Source organism: Mytilus trossulus, chromosome 11 (assembly GCF_036588685.1).
Source record: "Mytilus trossulus isolate FHL-02 chromosome 11, PNRI_Mtr1.1.1.hap1, whole genome shotgun sequence".
NCBI classification, from domain to species: domain Eukaryota; kingdom Metazoa; phylum Mollusca; class Bivalvia; order Mytilida; family Mytilidae; genus Mytilus; species Mytilus trossulus.
Window position 1 is genome coordinate 65859559 of NC_086383.1, and position 20255 is coordinate 65879813.

Here is a 20255-nt window from a genome sequence, read left to right on the forward strand (position 1 = left end):
GCAAAAATGTTCAGCAAAGTAAGATTTACAAATAAGTCAACTTGACCAAAATGGTCAGTTGACCCCTTTAGGAGTTATTGCCCTTTATAGTCAATTTTTAACCTTTTTTCGTTAATCTCCATGATCTTTTAAAAAAAATCTTCTCCTCTGAAACTACTGGGCCAAATTAATCCAAACTTGGCCAATAATCATCATTGATGTATCTAGTTTAAAAATTGTGTTTTTTTACCCTGCCAACCAACCAAGATGGCCGCCATGGCTAAAAATAAAACATGGAGGTTAAATGCAGTTTTTGGTTATTTCTCAAAAACCAAAGCATTTAGATCAAATCTGACAATGGGTAAAATTGTTTATCATGTCAAGATATTCAATTTTTAACCATTTCTCGTAAATCTTAGTCAACTTTTACAAAAATCTTCTTCTCTGAAACTACTGGGCCAAATTTTACCAAACATAGCCAGAATCATTATTAGGCTATGTAGTTTGAAATTGTGTTGTGTGACCGGGCAAACCAACCAAGATGGCCGCTACGGCTAAAAATAGAACATAGGGGTAAAATGCAGTTTTTGGCATATAACTCAAAAATTAAAGCATTTAGAGCAAACCTGACAAGGAGTAAAATTGTTTATCTGGTCAAGATCTATCTGCCCTGAAATTTTTAGATGAATAGGACAACTCGTTGTAAGGTTGCTGCCCCTAAATTGGTAATTTTAAGGAAATTTTGCTGTTTTGGGTTATTATCTTGTATATTATTATAGATAGAGATAAACTGTAAACAGAGTGAGTGAGCAATAATGTACAGCAATTTAAGACTCAAAAATAAGTCAGAATGACCAAAATGGTCAATTGACCCCTTTAGAAGTTATTGTCCTTTATAATCAATTTTTTAACAATTTTCATAAAATTTGTAAATATTTACCAACATTTTCCACTGAAACTACACGGACAAGTTCATTATAGATAGAGATAATTGTAAGCAGCAAGAATGTTCAATGTAAGATGTACAAACACATCACAATCACCTAAACACAATTTTGTTATGAACTGTCTGCTTCCTTTGTTTAATTCACATATACCAAGGTGAGCGACACAGGCTCTTTAGAGCCTCTATTTTATATGAGTTATGTCCCTTTGCTTTGAACTTAAAATGTTTGCCATAAGTAAGTAAGTAAGTAAGTAAATTATTTATTATAGTGACATGTGTAAATATGTACAGATTATAAATATACAATATATGATAAATATCAATACACCCGGCCCAATGGACCTATAAGTCACCTCAAATGAAATTAAGTAATTTTAAAACAATATATCACGTTCTTCAAAATAACAAATTATTCATGAAATTATCTTTTTGTTGACGAAAAGTAAACCTTTAATTGATTTTAAAATAAAAATATATAAATATTAAGCTATTTGTAAACAAAATTTCGTCTTTTAGAATATGCCTGTACAATGTTTTTGGCTAGTTTTCGAGTATGGCTAATATTTAAAAAAATAAGTTTTTCATTAATGTTCATAGAAATAAAGGAAGTAGTTAACAAAAGTTCACCAAAAACATGTTCTCGTATATCAGAATAGAATGTACAGTCTAGTAAAAAATGAGTTTCAGTTTCTGACACGTCTGCAGTGCAAAATTTGCAAAGTCTTTCTTCTGGTCTTTCACCTATATATCGTCCTGTTTCTATCCTCAGAGGTAATATTCCACACCTGAATTGTGCTAAATGTGAGCGTTCGACTTTGGTTAAATTAAATTTTACATACTGTTCCTGATTAAAGGCAGATTTGAAAGTTACATAGGTACGAAGTTTTGGTACTTGTTGTATATTGTCATTCCATATGTTTGAATAAAGTCGCTGAATGTTCATTTCTACAGTTTTCAAATTAACAGCTGTTTTTGAATCAAAATAATGTTCTAGATGAAGTTTACAGAAAATGTCCTTCAATTCGCTACACCAATTGTCGGTGCATCGGTTATAGTCTGCATTAAAAGCGATCTTCGTTATGCGATCATCTTCAAACTTGACTAGTCTGTTCCAATACCTCACCATGTTTGTCCATCTTCGAAACTGGCTAGGGACCCATCCAACATCACCATGTAAGGCGAGAGTAGGCGCAAAACGGTGAACACCAAGAAAATATCGTATTGTACGGTTTTGAATATTGTCTATTGTTTGAAATTTTCGGTATCCCCAGACACTTGAGGCGTAATCTAAGATTGGAACTACACACGAGTAATACAGTTTTTCGTAGGCATTGAATCCGAAGTCTTTATTGTTGTGAATTTTAGATATGATTGTTCCTAGTGCTCTTCCACCGCCTTTCGACAAATTTTCGACATTGGTTTTGAAATTTCCGTTATGACTGAATGTAATCCCTAAATATTTGTAATTTTCAACCTTCTCCAATTTGTTTTTACCAATTGTAAATTCGAAATTAGTTTCTTTGGTTTTTGGTTTTCTGAAATGAATACACTTGGATTTATCTGTATTGATTAACACCCTCCAACGTTTACACCATTGGTGAAGTGTATTCAGCATACACTGAAGATCCTCAGCCGACTTTGCAACTAACGCTATATCATCCGCATACAATAATAATGATAACTTCGTTTCAAGTAAGTCAACCCCAAGATTAAGGTCATTAATTTCTTGTACAAGATCGTTTATAAATATGGAGAACAATGTCGGTGATAAATTATCTCCCTGTTTCACACCAGTTTTACAGCAGAACCACGATGTTAGTTTACCGTTTATACGAACACAGGACTCAGAACTTTGGTATATTCTTTTGACAGAGTTGTATAACTTCCCATCAATTTTGTTCAGCAAAAGTTTGTAGAACATCATATCCCTGTCAATAAAATCAAAACATTTCTTCAGATCGATGAATGCAACAAATACTGATTTATTATTTCTTATAACACTATTCAAAGTAAATATATGGTCTTCACACGATCTGTTTTTTCTAAACCCATTTTGTTCGTCGGCAAGAATATCATTGTTATCAAGATGACTGACGAGCCGTTGGTTAATAAAAGAACTATACAATTTGCTAGTGCACGACAATAGACTTATACCTCTGTAGTTCATTGGTACTCGGAGATCTGATGACGGGTCCTTCAAGATTGGACATATGATGGCTTTTCTCCATATGGTTGGAATTATACTGGTGTCAAATATTAGTTGGAAGAGCTGTTGTAATGATTGAATGATTATTGGGTACTTTAAAACTCCGTATGGAATTTGGTCGGGTCCACTTGCTGACTTTGATTTTGCATGCATTACAATTTTAGTTATTTCGTCAATCGTAATATACTAAACAGTATTTTGTCATCGCAGCTGAGTCCTTTGAAACCATACAATCAACATATCGAGACTTTTAAGTGTGTGCTGTTCAGAGATCATGATTTTTATACAACCGCAAACCTCTTTTTTGCGTCGTATAATAGTATGATTTCGTCGGCGTCGTCCGAAAACAAATTTGGTTTCCGGACAATAACTTTAGTTTAAGTGAAGGGATCTCTATTTTACCGGAAGGTTCAATACCATTAAAGGAAGATTGGAATTGATTTTGAATATTATGGTACCAACAGTGTAGAAATTAGGGGCCAAAACCAACATTTTTGTTGTTCGGACAATAACATGTGTGTAAGTGTATGGATTTCTCTGAAATAGTACAACAAGGTTCCATATCACAATGGGAAGGCTAGGATTGAGTTTGGGGTAATTGCCCAAATTTTCAGGAATAAGGGACCAAAATTAAAAAGAAGCATTGTTCTAGTTTTCAGACTATCACTTGTGTTTAAGTGTATGGATCTCTGAAATTGTACTACAAGGAACCATACGACCAAGGGCAGGCTTGGATTTATACCAAAAGGGGATTGAATTTTTTTTTAGGGGGTGTTCATTTTTAGCTCACCTGGCCCGAAGGGCCAAGTGAGCTTTTCTCATCACTTGGCGTCCGGCGTCCGGCGTCGTTAACTTTTACAAAAATCTTCTCCTCTGAAACTACTGGGCCAAATCAAACCAAACTTGGCCACAATCATCATTGGGGTATCTAGTTTAAAAAATGTGTGGCGTGACCCGGTCAACCAACCAAGATGGCCGCCACGGCTAAAAATAGAACATAGGGGTAAAATGCAGTTTTTGGCTTATAACTCAAAAACCAAAGCATTTAGAGCAAATCTGACTGGTATAAATATGTTTATCAGGTCAAGATCTATCTGCCCTGAAATTTTCAGATGAATCGGTCAATCGGTTGTTGGGTTGCTGCCCCTGAATTGGTAATTTTGAAGAAATTTTACTGTTTTTGGTTATTATCTTGAATATTATTATAGTTAGAGATAAACTGTAAACAGCAATAATGTTCAGCAAAGTAAGATCTACAAATAAGTCAACATGACCAAAATGGTCAGTTGACCCGTTTAGGAGTAATTGCCCTTTATAGTTAATTTTTAACCATTTTTCGTTAATTAAAGTAATCTTTTACAAAAATCTTCTCCTCTGAAACTACTTGGCCAAATTAATCCAAACTTGGCCGCAATCATCTTTGGGTATCTAGTTTAAAAAATGTGTGGCGTGACCTGGTCAACCAACCAAGATGGCCGCCACGGCTAAAAATAGAACAAAGGGGTAAAATGCAGTTTTTGGCTTATAACTCAAAAACCAAAGCATTTTGAGGAAATCTGACATGGGATAAAAAAATTTATCAGGTCAAGATCTAACTGCTTTAAAATTTTCAGATGAATCGGTCAATCGGTTGTTGGGTTGCTGCCCCTGAATTGGTAATTTTGAGGAAATTTGCTGTTTTTGGTTATTATCTTGAATATTATTAAAGATAGAGATAAACTGTAAACAGCAATAATGTTCAGCAAAGTAAGATCTACAAATAAGTCAACATGACCAAAATGGTCAGTTGACCCGTTTAGGAGTTATTGCCCTTTATAGTCAATTTTTAACCATTTTTCGTAAATTAAAGTAATCTTTTACAAAAATCTTCTCCTCTGAAACTACTTGGCCAAATTAATCCAAACTTGGCCACAATCATCTTTGGGGTATCTAGTTTAAAAAATGTGTGGCGTGACCTGGTCAACCAACCAAGATGGCCGCCACCGCTAAAAATAGAACATAGGGGTAAAATGCAGTTTTTGGCTTATAACTCAAAAACCAAAGCATTTTTAGGAAATATGACATGGGATAAAAATGTTTATCAGGTCAAGAACTATCTGCCCTGAAATTTTCAGATGAATCGGTCAATCGGTTGTTGGGTTGCTGCCCCTGAATTGGTAATTTTGAGGAAATTTTGCTGTTTTTGGTTATTATCTTGAATATTATTATAGATAGAGATAAATTGTAAACAGCAATAATGTTCAGCAAAGTAAGATCTACAAATAAGTCAACATGACCAAAATGGTCAGTTGACCCCTTTAGGAGTTATTGCCCTTTATAGTCAATCTTTAACCATTTTTCGTAAATCTAAGTAATCTTTTACAAAATCTCCACTGAAACTACTAGGCCACAATCATCTTTGGGGTATCTAGTTTGAAAAATGTGTCCGATGACCTGGCCATTCAACCAAGATGGCCGCCACGGCTAAAAATAGAACATAGGGGTAAAATGCAGTTTTTTGCTTATAACTATAAAACCAAAGCATCTAGAGCAAATCTGACAAGAAGTTAAATTTTTAATCAAGTCAATATCTATCTGCCCTGAATTTTTCAGATGAATTGGACAACTGGTTGTTGGGTTGCTGCCCTCCAATTGGTAATTTTTAAAGAAATTTTGCTATATACTATTATAGATAGCGATAAACTGTAAACAGCAATAATGTTCAGCAAAGTAAGATCTACAAATAAGTCAACATGACCCCTTAAGGAGTTATTGCCCTTTATAGTCAATTTTTAACAATTTTCATTAATTTGGTAAATTTATGTAAATTTTTACCAAATATAGTTCTCTGTTACTAATGGGCAAAGTTCATGATAGATATAATTGTAAGAAGCAAAATCGTTCAGTAAAGTAAGAACTTCAAACACATCACCATCACCAAAATACAATTTTGTCATGAATCCATTTGTGTCCTTTGTTTAATATGCACATAGACCAAGGTGAGCGACACAGGCTCTTTAGAGCCTCTAGTTTATTTTTTTTCAAAAAATTTCCAATTTTACATTGATTATTTCTGATTTATATAAAAAATCAAAACATACACATGTAAATTATTATATGAAGTATTAGTACTGCGCAATAGCAAGCAATCTTCAATTTCATAGTATTGCGCTATAGCACAGTATTGTGCAATAGCAAGGGATCTTCATTTACACTGTATTGGGCAATAGCAAGAAATCTTCAATTGCATAGTATTGTGCACTAGCACAATATTGCACAATAATGTGACAATATCACAGTATTGTGCAATAGCACAGTATTGCACAATATCACAGTATTGCGCAGTAGCAAGAAATCTTCAATTGAAAATTAGTACAAAGAGTTTAACCCATTTCAAATGTTTAAGATCTTCCACCACATTTATGTCAGAAACCTATATTATGTCAAAAATTTGATTACAATCCAAATTCAGATAGTATCAAGCTTGAATAATGTGTTCAAACTTGCACCAACTGTTCAGGTTTCAACCTCATTGGTCGTATTAGGTTGATCTCGGCATTTTATTTAAGTACATATCTAGGAGATCCTAGTTGGTGTATAGAATGATTGTAAGGTATATACTGGCAGGTGTCATCTGACTGTGACCTCATTTTCATGGTTCAGTGGTGAAAGTTAACATTTTGTGCTTTGGTTTGGGTTTCTTAAACTATGAGCAACACGTCAACTGTATCAATGTATATTTGGTGTATGGACTGATTGTAATGTGTATGTCTGTCTGGCAGGTATCAACTGACTTTTGACTTCATTTTCATGGTTCTTTGGTCAATGTTATGTTTTAATGGTTAAGTTTGTTTCTTAGAAACTGTAAGCAATAGGTCAATTATATTTGGTGATTGAAATGAATGTGAGGTGTTCATGTACATGATGAATTTCTAGTTGGGTTTATCTGACCTTGACCTCATTTTCTTTGATTATCTTACGTTTATCTGATACTTGTAGTAAAGCTTTATAATTAGGAGTATCGACATTATATTAATTTTCAGTAAAGGAGGCGAGACATTTCAGTGTGTGCACTCTTGTTTTTCTAGGAGTTATGCCCGTTTGAACTTAGAATTTTGGCCTCGATATACTACTGTAAGAGTTTGTCATCGCAACACCCCTGAAATCACATAACATTATTTCATGAAATTTTGAAGAGAGTTACGACATATTACTGTAAATTCAGAAATTATAGCGCGCATTAATTATTGCGATTATGTCATTTTAGACTTAAATGCGATTTTAATTTTTACGATTTTGAGAAAAATTCTGTTAAATTCATATAAAATATTTCAAAATGCGAGTTTAAATTATTACGTTTACAACTCAGTCGCATTTTTCGCGATAATAAAAATCTCGCATTGATTTCTGAATTTACAGTATGTATATGTGCATATGCACAGGAAATTTTTATCAATTGATTTTTATACTACCGCAAAAAAAAATTAGCTGTTGTATATTGGTATCACGTCGGCGTCGTTGGCGCCGAAGACAGTTGGTTTCCGGACAATGACTTTAGTTTACGTAAATAGAAATCCATGAAATATAAACACAAGGTAAAATGTATACATGTATAACTGTTCCGGACCATATGAGTATCTGGACCATACGCGTATGGTCATGACCATATGGGTATATACTCATATGGTCTGACCATACGCGTATGGTCGGGGTAATCAACACGATTACTTTTAAACTCTTCATTAGATGTGACCCTTCTTGATGTTACGTCACTAAAATGTCATTTTATCATATATTAAAAAAAATAATAAAAAAAAAAGTTTCACACAGTTAATATTACTTTCTATTTGTAAGTACAATTATAAGAAGATGTCAAAATCAAATGAACATATTGTCAAAGGAATTTTATTGTGTAAGGTAGGTGACATCACCGGCAAGGATCATGATATTTTTAAAGACATTTTTTATAAGTAAAATATTAAAAATGTCTGTTTCTTTATTTTCTTCTATTCTTTATTTCTATACTTCTATTTTAATCTTAATTATAAGACCGGTATAATAGCATTTAAGAGCCATGAAATAGCTACTGCCTTTATTTAATTTGATCTGTGACATTCATTTTACGATATATGAGATCTAGAGTTTCTTGAAAACACCGGAGACACATCGGAATTCTCCGAGTCGATAGCACTGCACGCAGCCAAAACTAGCAATCGCAGAAAAGCTTCATGTATGGTACCGTGTGAATGTCATTCTACGTATACAAAAGCATACACGAATACAATTAGCGATGAAAACTAAGATCAACTGACTGTGGCATCAATATTTAATGTTTATGTAGCTTTTAAAGTGTAAAATAAATACATTTTTTTGTAAACACATTTGTTTTTAAGATAAAGTTTATTGTATTATTTCTATTGTATATTTGAAAAAAATACCTATCTGGTCCAAATACTCATATGGTCTGGCCCGTTAATAACCAAATGAGTATAATACTCATATGGTCCGACCATACGCGTACGGTCGGACCATACGCGTATGGTCGGACCATACGAGTATATGCATATTGTCATGACCATACGCGTATGGTCCAAATACTCATATGGTCCGGAACATAACCACAAAAGGGGGAATAAACATATTTTGTAAAAAAAAAGGTGGGAGTAAAACAGTTTTTTGGGTGGGGTTGTTTGGAACAAAAAGGGGGCCAAAAGAAATTATTGTAGGGGGACAATTTTTTCCCATTTCAGATTTGAGATATTAAAAAGAAAATGTGTTTATAGAACTAATGTTAAACATGTTAAATGCTGATGAAGGAATTTATTTTAGATAATAATTTTAAATTTTGCTGATCAAGGTTTTCTATTTTTAGCCATAACTTTGATGTCATTTTCTATTTAATACTTATATGATGAACTTAAGGTGGTACCTAACACTTTAACTAAAATTAATTTGGCTCGTTTAATTTTCTTAAAATTTTGACACAGTATTTACTTTGACCCTTTGACAAAAATATAAGAATTTCAAAAGATTTGAACCAACAGTTTACTCAGAAAAATTACGCTGGTTATATAGCAGTTTAAGAAATACTTATTTTGATCATTGAGAAGCTTAATATTCCCTTATGAACACAACGTCATTAAAACGTTCTGCCGATTTTACAGAGTTATCTCCCTGTAGTGTTAGGTACCACCTTAAATGTGTTTTTTTTTGTGTATTAGAGTTACCCCCCCGTGCAATGATTTTGTTATAATTTTCTAACATGCAGGAATTAAGTGCAAAAAAAAGCCAAAACTAGCATTTTTAAAGTTTCCAGACAATAACTTATGTTTAAGTGTATGGAACTCTCTAAAATTGTACTACAAGGTTCCATACCACAAAGAAAAGACTGGAATTAAGTTTGATGGTTAATGATCCAAGGGGGATTCAAAAAGTTTGAAAGGGGTGGGGGGGGGGGGGGTTCAAATATTTTTTAAACGGTTTATATTATTTTTTCAACATTTTTCTAATTTCAAATTTTTGTGACAGAAACCTATATTATAGCAAAGTTGATAACAATCCAAATTCAGATAGTATCAAGCTTGAATATTGTGTCCAGAAAAGCGACGACCTAAGCACATTTAGTACTACAAATGTACAAACGTTCCATGATTTTACAACAGTGTAAAATGAAAAAAAGAAGGATTCAATTTTGAAAATGAAATGTTTATGCTACAATCATATTGATCATGATATAGCAGTTCATATCAAGCTTTGCATTAGTTTTCTATGCATTGTTCTGATATTCTCAAAGGAAGCACATGCAGTCATGAAATAATGAATTTTATTGGTAAATAAAATATAATTTTGGAATGTCTCGTGTCTGTCAATCAAAAGTACTGATTCTAATAAAAAATACATGTAATGTAATTGAATATTAAATATTAACATACAGTGAAAACAGACACACAAAAGAATATTTCCATGTGTATACTTTATTTAATAGAGTAAAGTTATAATGTTATTCTTTATGAAAACATTCTTTACGATAAAATATTTTTGTAGGGGAAATGGTTCCAACTGAAATAAGAATAATGGCTGACAAAAGATCTATTGATTTGTACCTCAAATTACTTGAGTCAGGCTCTGAGAAAAAGAGAGACATACGTTTAGTTGTTGTTGGAAAAAAAGGTGCAGGAAAGACATCATTGATTAAAAGATTGTTCTCTGAAGAAAATACAGATGTAACTAGTACAAATGGAATAGAAATCCACACAATAAAATGCAAAGCAATGTCTGATGATGGCATATGGAATAAAGTAGATGGTATGATATATAAGCTTCAACACAAATGTTTCTCTATTCTTATGAAATCATTTATAATATTTTTGATTTCTAGTTTAGTGACTTATTATTCAGCAATATGATTTGATTTGTTAGGGGTCTATCTATCAATTTCAAGTTTTTAAAGCATAGGTCTTACAAGATCTTATTGAAGGATACATTTCAATGAATCCAGGTCAAGAATTTTCATAAATAGTTCATCCAGTCAGAAACTATGTGAAGAGATATTTATGATACAAGTGCATATCTGGTACAATAGAAATAGTACCATTAACGTTATAGGCTTTTAAACAGTATCAGAAAAGGTGAACAAAATAACTAAAGCTTGGTTTGATTTTGTCAAAATATGACCAAAAAAGTTCATTGTTACATTATTGTTACAATAAAATTGAGAATGGAAATGAGAATGTGTCAAAGAGACAACAACCCAACCAAACAGCAGAAAACTTTCAACTACCACCAAAGGGTCTCTAACACAGCGAGAAAATCCCGCACCCGTAGGCAGGCTTCAGCTGGATTCTAAATAAAATGTGTACTAGCTCAATAAAAAAGGACGTCACACTGGACTCCAAAACATATAAATGAACTAAAATTAAAAAACATACAAGACTAAATTAACAAAGGCCAGAGGCTCCTGACTTGGGACAGGTGCAAAAATGCGGTGGGGTTAAACATGTTTTGTGAGATCTATCACATTTGCATCCAAATGCATGCAACACGTGGTTTGATCTCAGTCAAGATTTTGATTGTGCATGTGCTCATCATGTTCAGTTACTTCAATCCATTTCACCGGTTACACCTGCCTGATTTAAATTTAAATTAAAAAGGTGAATATGTTCATTGTTTTTATTAATCACACAGAAAAGAGGAATATCATGTGTTTTTAGCTCACCTAGCACCAAGGGCCAAGTGAGCTTTTCTCATCACTTGACGTCCGTCGTCCAGCGTCCGTCGTCGTCAAAACCCTAGGTCTCTATCACTTATGGTTTACCAGTTAGGAATGCATATCACTTATATCATATACAAAAGGGGGGATAACTCTCATATGGAGTCTCCGGATAGTTTCGGTTAAAGTTAAAATCCTTATCCTCAAGATGTAACGAGCAATTTGGTAAAATAAATTTGTTGCTACCTTTTACGGTTGCAAAGGAGTAGTGGCCACAAGAAAAACAGTGTTTAGGGAGATAACTCTTACAACGTAAAGTATTTTGTTACGCAGTTGTAAATTTTTAAAGCGTATTAACTATACAATATCATATTCCAAATATGTAAGCGACATCTTTTGAAACATCAATAATACTTGAACTTCTTCTAGAGAACCACTGAATGGAATGAATCCAAACATGGCATGAATGTTCCTTATGAGGTGCTGACCAAGTGTTGTTACTTTGTAGCCGATCCATCATTCAAAATGGCCCCCAGCAGGGGACTTAGTTTAACATAGGACCCAATGGGAAATGCATACAAATGACTTCTTTTAGAGAACCACTGAATGGAATGAATTCAAACATGGCATGCATGTTCCTTATGAGGTGCTAACCAAGTGATGTTACTTTGTAGCCGATCCATCATTCAAGATGGCCACCAGCGGGGGACTTAGTTTAACATAGGAGCCTATGGAAAATGCATACAAATGACTTCTTGTAGAGAACCACTGAATGGAATGAAACCAAACCTGGCATGGATGTTCCTTATGAGGTGCTGACCAAGTGTTGTTACTTTTTTGCTGTTCCATCATTCAAGATGGCCGCCATCGGGGGACTTAGTTTAACATAGGAGCCTATGGGAAATGCATACAAATGACTTCTTTTAGAGAACCACTGAATAGAATGAAACCAAACATGGCATGAATGTTCCTTATGAGGTACTGACTAAGTGTTGTTACTTTGTAGCCGATCCATCATTCAAGATGGCCGCCAGCAGGGGACTTAGTTTAACATAGGAGCCTAAGTGAAATGCATACACATGACTTCTTTTAGAGAACCACTGAATGGAATGAAACCAAACATGGCATGAATGTTCCTTATGAGGTGCTGACCAAGTGTTGTTACTTTGTAGCCAAATTTTATCTTTTTTTATATGATTTCAAAAACCCAGGTAGAATCAGGTGAGCGATACAGGCTCTTGAGAGCCTCTAGTTTATATTTATCTTTTTAGATTGCCTTTTTGTCACATGCCTTTTTTCATTCAACCGCAAAAAATATGTGCACTCGTATACTGGTATGCCATTGGTGTCGTCGTCGTCGTCCATAGACACTTGGTTTTCGCACAATAAATTTAGTTTAAGTGAATGGATCTCAATGAAATTTAAACACAAGGTTTTAAACCACAAAAGGAAGGTTGGGATTGATTTTGGGGTTTTGGTTCCAAAAGTTTATGAATAAGGGGCCTAAAAAGGGGTCCAAATAAGCATTTTTCTAGTTTCCAGACAATTTCTTGTGTGCAAGTGTATGGATCTTACTGAAATTGTACCACAAGGTTCTATACCAAAAAAGAAGGTTGGGATTGATTTTGGGGGATATGGCCCTAAATGTTTAGGAATTAGGGGCCAAAAACAATACTTTTCTTATACTTTGTATAAAATGCTTATTTCTTGACCAATTTCAATGTCCTTTATTCTTGAATTCTTGGGGTTCTTTAAAATGCTGAATCTAACCGTGTATTAAGTTTTTATACGACTGCAAAATTTGAAAAAAAAATTGCGTCGTATATTGCTATCATACTGGCGTCGACGTCTGCGTCGTCGTCGTCGTCGTCGTCCGAATACTTTTAGTTTTCGCACTCTAACTTTAGTAAAAGTGAATAGAAATCTATGAAATTTTAACACAAGGTTTATGACCACAAAAGGAAGGTTGGTATTGATTTGGGGAGTTTTGGTCCCAACATTTTAGGAATTAGGGGCCAAAAAGGGCCCAAATAAGCATTTTCTTGGTTTTCGCACTATAACTTTAGTTTAAGCTAATAGAAATCTATGACATTTTGACACAAGGTTTATGACCACAAAAGAAAGGTTGGGATTGATTTTGGGAGTTTGGGTTTCAACAGGTTAGGAATTAGGGGCCACAAAAGGGCCCAAATAAGCATTTTTCTTGGTTTTTATACGACCGCAAATTTTGAAAAAATTTTCGTCGTATATTGCTATCACGTTGGCGTCGTCGTCGTCGTCGTCGTCGTCCGAATACTTTTAGTTTTCGCACTCTAACTTTAGTAAAAGTGAATAGAAATCTATGAAATTTTAACACAAGGTTTATGACCATAAAAGGAAGGTTGGTATTGATTTTGGGAGTTTTGGTCCCAACATTTTAGGAATTAGGGGCCAAAAAGGGCCCAAATAAGCATTTTCTTGGTTTTCGCACTATAACTTTAGTTTAAGTTAATAGAAATCTATGAAATTTTGACACAAGGTTGATGACCACAAAAGAAAGGTTGGGATTGATTTTGTGAGTTTTGGTTTCAACAGTTTAGGAATTAGGGGCCAAAAAAGGGCCCAAATAAGCATTATTCTGGGTTTTCGCACAATAACTTTAGTTTAAGTAAATAGAAATCAATGAAATTTAAACATAATGTTTATGACCACAAAAGGAAGATTGGTATTGATTTTGGGAGTTTAGGTCCCAACAGTTTAGGAATTAGGGGCCAAAAAGGGACCCAAATAAGCATTTTTCTTGGTTTTGGCACCATAACGTTAGTATAAGTAAATAGAAATCTATGAAATTTAAACACAAGGTTAATGACCATAAAAGGAAAGTTGGTATTGATTTTGGGAGTTTTGGTCCCAACAGTTTAGGAAAAAGGGGCCCAAAGGGTCCAAAATTAAACTTTGTTTGATTTCATCAAAATTGAATAATTGGGGTTCTTTGATATGCTGAATCTAACTGTGTATTTAGATTCTTAACTTTTGGTCCCGTTTTCAAATTGGTCTACATTAAGGTCCAAAGGGTCCAAAATTAAACTTAGTTTGATTTTAACAAAAATTGAATCCTTGGGGTTCTTTGATATGCTGAATCTTAAAATGAACTTAGATTTTTATACGACCGCAAATTTTGAAAAAATTTTCGTCGTATATTGCTATCACGTTGGCGTCGTCGTCGTCGTCGTCGTCGTCCGAATACTTTTAGTTTTCGCACTCTAACTTTAGTAAAAGTGAATAGAAATATATGAAATTTTACCACAAGGTTTATGACCATAAAAGGAAGGCTGGTATTGATTTTGGGAGTTTTGGTCCCAACATTTTAGGAATTAAGGGCCAAAAAGGGCCCAAATAAGCATTTTCTTGGTTTTCGCACTATAACTTTAGTTTAAGTTAATAGAAATCTATGAAATTTTGACACAAGGTTTATGACCACAAAAGAAAGGTTGGGATTGATTTTGGGAGTTTTGGTTTTAACAGTTTAGGAATTAGGGGCCAAAAAAGGGCCCAAATAAGCATTATTCTTGGTTTTGGTTTTCGCACAATAACTTTAGTTAAAGTAAATAGAAATCAATGAAATTTAAACACAATGTTTATGACCACAAAAGGAAGGTTGGTATTGATTTTGGGAGTTTCGGTCCCAACAGTTTAGGAATTAGGGGCCAAAAAGGGACCCAAATAAGCATTTTTCTTGGTTTTTGCACCATAGCGTTAGTATAAGTAAATAGAAATCTATGAAATTTAAACACAAGTTTTATGACTATAAAAGGAAGGTTGGTATTGATTTTGGGAGTTTTGGTCCCAACTGTTAAGGAAAAAGGGGCCCAAAGGGTCCAAAATTAAACTTTGTTTGATTTCATCAAAATTGAATAATTGGGGTTCTTTAATATGCCGAATCTAACTGTGTATGTAGATTCTTAATTTTTGGTCCTGTTTTCAAATTGGTCTACATTAAGGTCCAAAGGGTCCAAAATTAAACTTAGTTTGATTTTAACAAAAATTGAAACCTTGGAGTTCTTTGATATGCTGAATCTAAAAATGTATTTAGATTTTTGATTATTGGCCCAGTTTTCAAGTTGTCCCAAATCGAGGTCCAAAATTAAACATTGTTTGATTTCATCAAAAATTGAATAATTGGGGTTCTTTGATATGCCAAATCTAACTGTGTATGTAGATTCTTAATTTTTGGTCCAGTTTTAAAATTGGTCTAAATTAAAGTGCAAAGGGTCCAAAATTAAACTAAGTTTGATTTTAACAAAAATTAAATTCTTGGGCCTCTTTGATATGCTGAATCTAAACATGTACTTAGATTTTTGATTATGGGCCCAGTTTTAAAGTTGGTCCAAATCAGGATCTAAAATTATTATATTAAGTATTGTGCAATAGCAAGTCTTTTCAATTGCACAGTATTGTGCAATGGCAAGAAATATCTAATTTCACAATATTGTGAAATAGCAAATTTTTTTTTAATTAAGAGTTATCTTTCTTTGTCCAGTATAGTAAGCGAGAAATATCTGCAAGAATTTTTTTTAATTGGAGTTATCTTTCTTTGTCCAGAATCAACTTAAATCTTTGTTATATACAATATACAATGTATATTCACTTTTTACTACCAACTGATAAATTTAAATAATCTTTACTATTCAGTGATAACAAGCAGTTTTTTTACATCTTAATATTTTATGATGTATTTAAATGAGTAGTAATTGTTGCAAACTCCATTAGAATATTTTAATTGAAATTAGTTTTGGAATAAGGGAAAGGGGGATGTGATTAAAAAATTGGGTTCAATTTTTATCATTTGAAATTTCATAAATAAAAAGAAAATTTCTTCAAACATTTTTTGAGAGGATTAATATTCAACAGCATAGTGAATTGCTCTAAGAGAAAACAAAAATTTTAAGTTCATTTGAATACATTCATTCTGTGTCAGAAACCTATGCTGTGTCAACTATTTAATCACAATCCAAATTTAGAGCTGTATCCAGCTTGAATGTTGTGTCCATACTTGCCCCAACCGTTCAGGGTTCAACCTCTGCGGTCGTATAAAGCTACGCCCTGCGGAGCATCTGGTTGCACCATACATGCCATAACGTTAGTATAAGTTAATAGAAATCCATGAAATTTAAACACAAGGTTTATGACCATAAAAGGAAGGTTGGTATCGATTTTGGGAGATTTGGTTCCAACAGTTTAGAAATAAGGGGCCCAAAGGGTCCAAAATTAAACTTTGTTTGATTTCATCAAAATTGAATAATTGGGGTTCTTTGATATGCTGAATCTAACTGTATATGTAAATTCTTAACTTTTGGTCAAATTGGTTTACATTTAGGTCCAAAGGGTCCAAAATTAAACTTAGTTTGATTTTGACAAAAAATGAATCGGTTGGGTTCTTTCATATGCTGAATCTAAAAATGTACTTAGATTCTTGATTATTGGCCCTGTTTTCAAGTTGGTCCAAATCGGGGTCCAAAATTAAACTTTGTTTGATTTCATCAAAAATTGAATATATGGGGTTCTTTGATATGCCAAATCTAACTGTGTATGTAGATTCTTCATTTTTGGTCCTGTTTTCAAATTGGTCAACATTAAAGTCCAAAGGGTCCAAAATTAAACTAAGTTTGATTTTAACAAAAATTGAAAACTTGGGGTTCTTTGATATGCTGAATCCAAACATGTTCTTAGATTTTTGATTATGGGCCCAGTTTTCAAGTTGGTCCAAATCAGGATCTAAAATTATTATATTAAGTATTGTGCAATAGCAAGTCTTTTCAATTGCACAGTATTGCGCAATGTCAAGAAATATCTAATTGCACAATATTGTGAAATAGCAAATTTTTTTTTAATTAGAGTTATCTTTCTTTGTCCAGAATAGTTTGCAAGAAATATCTAATTTCACAATATTGTGCAATAGCAAGAATTTTTTTAATTGGAGTTATCTTTCTTTGTCCAGAATCAACAAGAAATATCTAATTTCACAATATTGTGCAATAGCAAGAATATTTTTTAATTGGAGTTATCTTTCTTTGTCCAGAATCAACTTAAATCTTTGTTATATACAATATACAATGTATATTCACTTTTTACTACCAACTGATAAATTAAAATAATCTTTACCATTCAGTGATTACAAGCAGTTTTTTTTACATCTTAATATATTATGATGTATTTAAATGAGTAGTTATTGTTGCAAACTCCATTAGAAATTTTAATTGAGATTAGTTTTGGAATAAGGGAAAGGGGGATGTGATTAAAAAAATTGGGTTCAATTTTTCTCATTTGAAATTTCATAAATAAAAAGAAAATTTCTTCAAACATTTTTTTGAGAGGATTAATATTCAACAGCATAGTGAATTGCTCTAAGAGAAAACAAAATTTTTAAGTTCATTAGAACACATTCATTCTGTGTCAGAAACCTATGCTGTGTCAACTATTTAATCGCAATCCAAATTTAGAGCTGAATCCAGCTTGAATGTTGTGTCCATACTTGCCCCAACCGTTCAGGGTTCAACCTCTGCGGTCGGATAAAGCTACGCCCTGCGGAGCATCTGGTTGGATTTTGGGTCCCATTTTCAAATTGGACTGCATTAAGGTCCAAAGGGTATGTTGACGTATAATTAGAAGTTTTCCAGTCAAAAAATGTTGATCCTTCATGAAAATTGTTCGCTTTTTCTGTTGCTTTTTGTGGACTTTTTGAACTACTAATAAACTTTCAAATATGGTCTAAATCAATTCTGAATGTTCCAAATCAATACTGTTGGTGTAGATTTGGTAGCTAATGCTGTTTTAACATGTGGAGACATGGATATAAAAATGTGTTTTGATTTCCAATGAGACAGCTATCCACCAAAGACCAAAGGACAAGGATGTAAACAATTATATATTAACCACACTGTCTCATAGTGATTCAAGTTTTATTTTTCTAAGGTAATATATTGATTCTTAATGCATGCTTTTTTATAATTTTGAGGAATATTGTATTATCATCAATAGTAGTTTGAAACTTTATTTAGCAAAATATTGATAATAAAGTATGTGTAGAATATGCATCAATTTGTGGTTTTCATCAAATCGGTTATATCAAAATCACAACCAATTACAAACAACTTCCTTTTCAATTGTCATAACTGCTCTTGGGTATTTTTGTTGAACTAATGGTTGAAAAATAATTGTATGGAAAACATTTATTTTGTAACTGTTTTGCTTATTATTATATAATGTGAGCCTACTTAACATGTATTTCATTTTTTCTATATTATTGTAATTTTCTAATGATAGGAGTCAATGAAGAAACTGAAATTCATGCAAGACTTTTGAAACAATACAAAGGAACAATTGAAGCATCAAAAGAAAAAGGAACATATAAAGCTGTTAAGGAAAACAAACCATCAATAAGTTTTGATGAATCAGAGAAATCAGAGACAGTAACCCAGCAGCCTAAAAAAAGAAAACTTCAAGTAACCACTGAATCTCAAGTTGAACTTCTATCAACATCACAACAACGAAACCAATCATTAGAACAGGCAAAACAGGATATAGAAAGCATGCTTAAATCTAATGTTGATTTCAATGACAAAGAGGAGTATGCCACTTTATTGTTGTGGGATTTTGCGGGAGATGAAGAATTTTACCATACCCATCAAACTTTTTTGTCCTCAGATGCAATTTATCTTGTTGTAACAAAACTCAATGAAGCTGACAACAAAAATGCACAAGGTAACATTGCATAGAGATAAGATATGTGAGATTTAAAATATTTTATATTTTATTTAACTTTTTCTTAACTGAAAATGCAAATTGTTGTCTTGAACTATAGATCCCCATTTATGATCCAAGTAAAGAAGGACATATGGGAGGCAATCACTCAATTACTAGAATTAACTGTTCTAATTTTACTGCACCAAATGTGCATTTCAACAATGAATGTCTCTACAGTAGTGCTTGATGCTAACATGTTGAGCTAATGATAGCTTTTGTTTAAAAGAGAGATTTGTCAGTCTCACATAAATGTCATATTTATATATCACCTATCAGTTGTTTTCATTCTTTCATAAGGTAGACAATATGGAAAATCCAAATCTTGTACACAAATGTTTTATGCAGTTGGCAGGTTTTTTGATTGATGTCAGCTATTTTAACACTTCTATTCTTTAAGTGATGTCTAGTTTGCTTAACAATTTCCAAATGTTCAAGTAACCTTTCATTGGAATTGATATTTTTATTTTTTCCCAACATTTTAAAAGTTGTCTTAGATATATCTAGAGAATGTGTAGAGATATAACAAGAGTGATTTATTTTCATACCTAAAATATCACATTAATATATTCCTAAAATAACTTAAGTAATGCAGTATACATATATAATACAATGGTACCATGATTCTGTCTCCCTTAAAATAGAAACAGTAAATTTATTACAATTTCTAATAACATTGTAGTGCTGGTGAAAAGAAAACAGCTTGTGATGTGTTGTTCATCATTTCTTTGAATTGATACCCACTTACATAATAGTAAAGCTACTTCTCTGGATTTTTTAACTACAATTAACTTACAGATATTCATGAGACTTTAATAAATGGTGATGGACATCATTATTCTATTTCTTTGCAGATTTATTCCAGTTATGGATGGACTCGATCCATTGCTACAGTAGACTGGAAGAGGACAAAAGTAATTCTGCTGATAGCAAGACAACATCAGATGATCTTGATCCACCAGTAGTTATTGTTGGTACTTGGAAAGATGCTGTGACCTCTGAGTCAGAAGAGGTAATGTTTATGGATTACATGTACTTCTACCGTTCGTTCATTTTTGTACAGGACCATCATGTTTTACTGATAGTGTATACTAATGTAATCAGTAGAATTGAGAATGGAAATGAGGAATGTGTCAAAGAGACAACACGACTATAAA

The 20255-nt window shown here is 32.9% G+C and overlaps 2 protein-coding genes across 3 annotated transcripts in view; one reads left to right on the forward strand and one right to left on the reverse strand.

Annotated features, from left to right (window-relative positions):
• Positions 1–20255, reverse strand: part of LOC134691429 (biogenesis of lysosome-related organelles complex 1 subunit 5-like) — a 280858-nt gene that overhangs the window by 230286 nt on the left and 30317 nt on the right. The window lies entirely within an intron of this gene.
• The window catches only part of LOC134691428 (uncharacterized), a 58530-nt gene that overhangs the window by 28689 nt on the left and 9586 nt on the right, over positions 1–20255 (forward strand). Inside the window, exons 5-7 of the mRNA XM_063551952.1 lie at positions 10155–10415; positions 18622–19059; positions 19953–20110. Coding sequence (XP_063408022.1) covers positions 10155–10415; positions 18622–19059; positions 19953–20110 — 857 coding nt within the window. The remainder of the gene's footprint in view (positions 1–10154; positions 10416–18621; positions 19060–19952; positions 20111–20255) is intronic.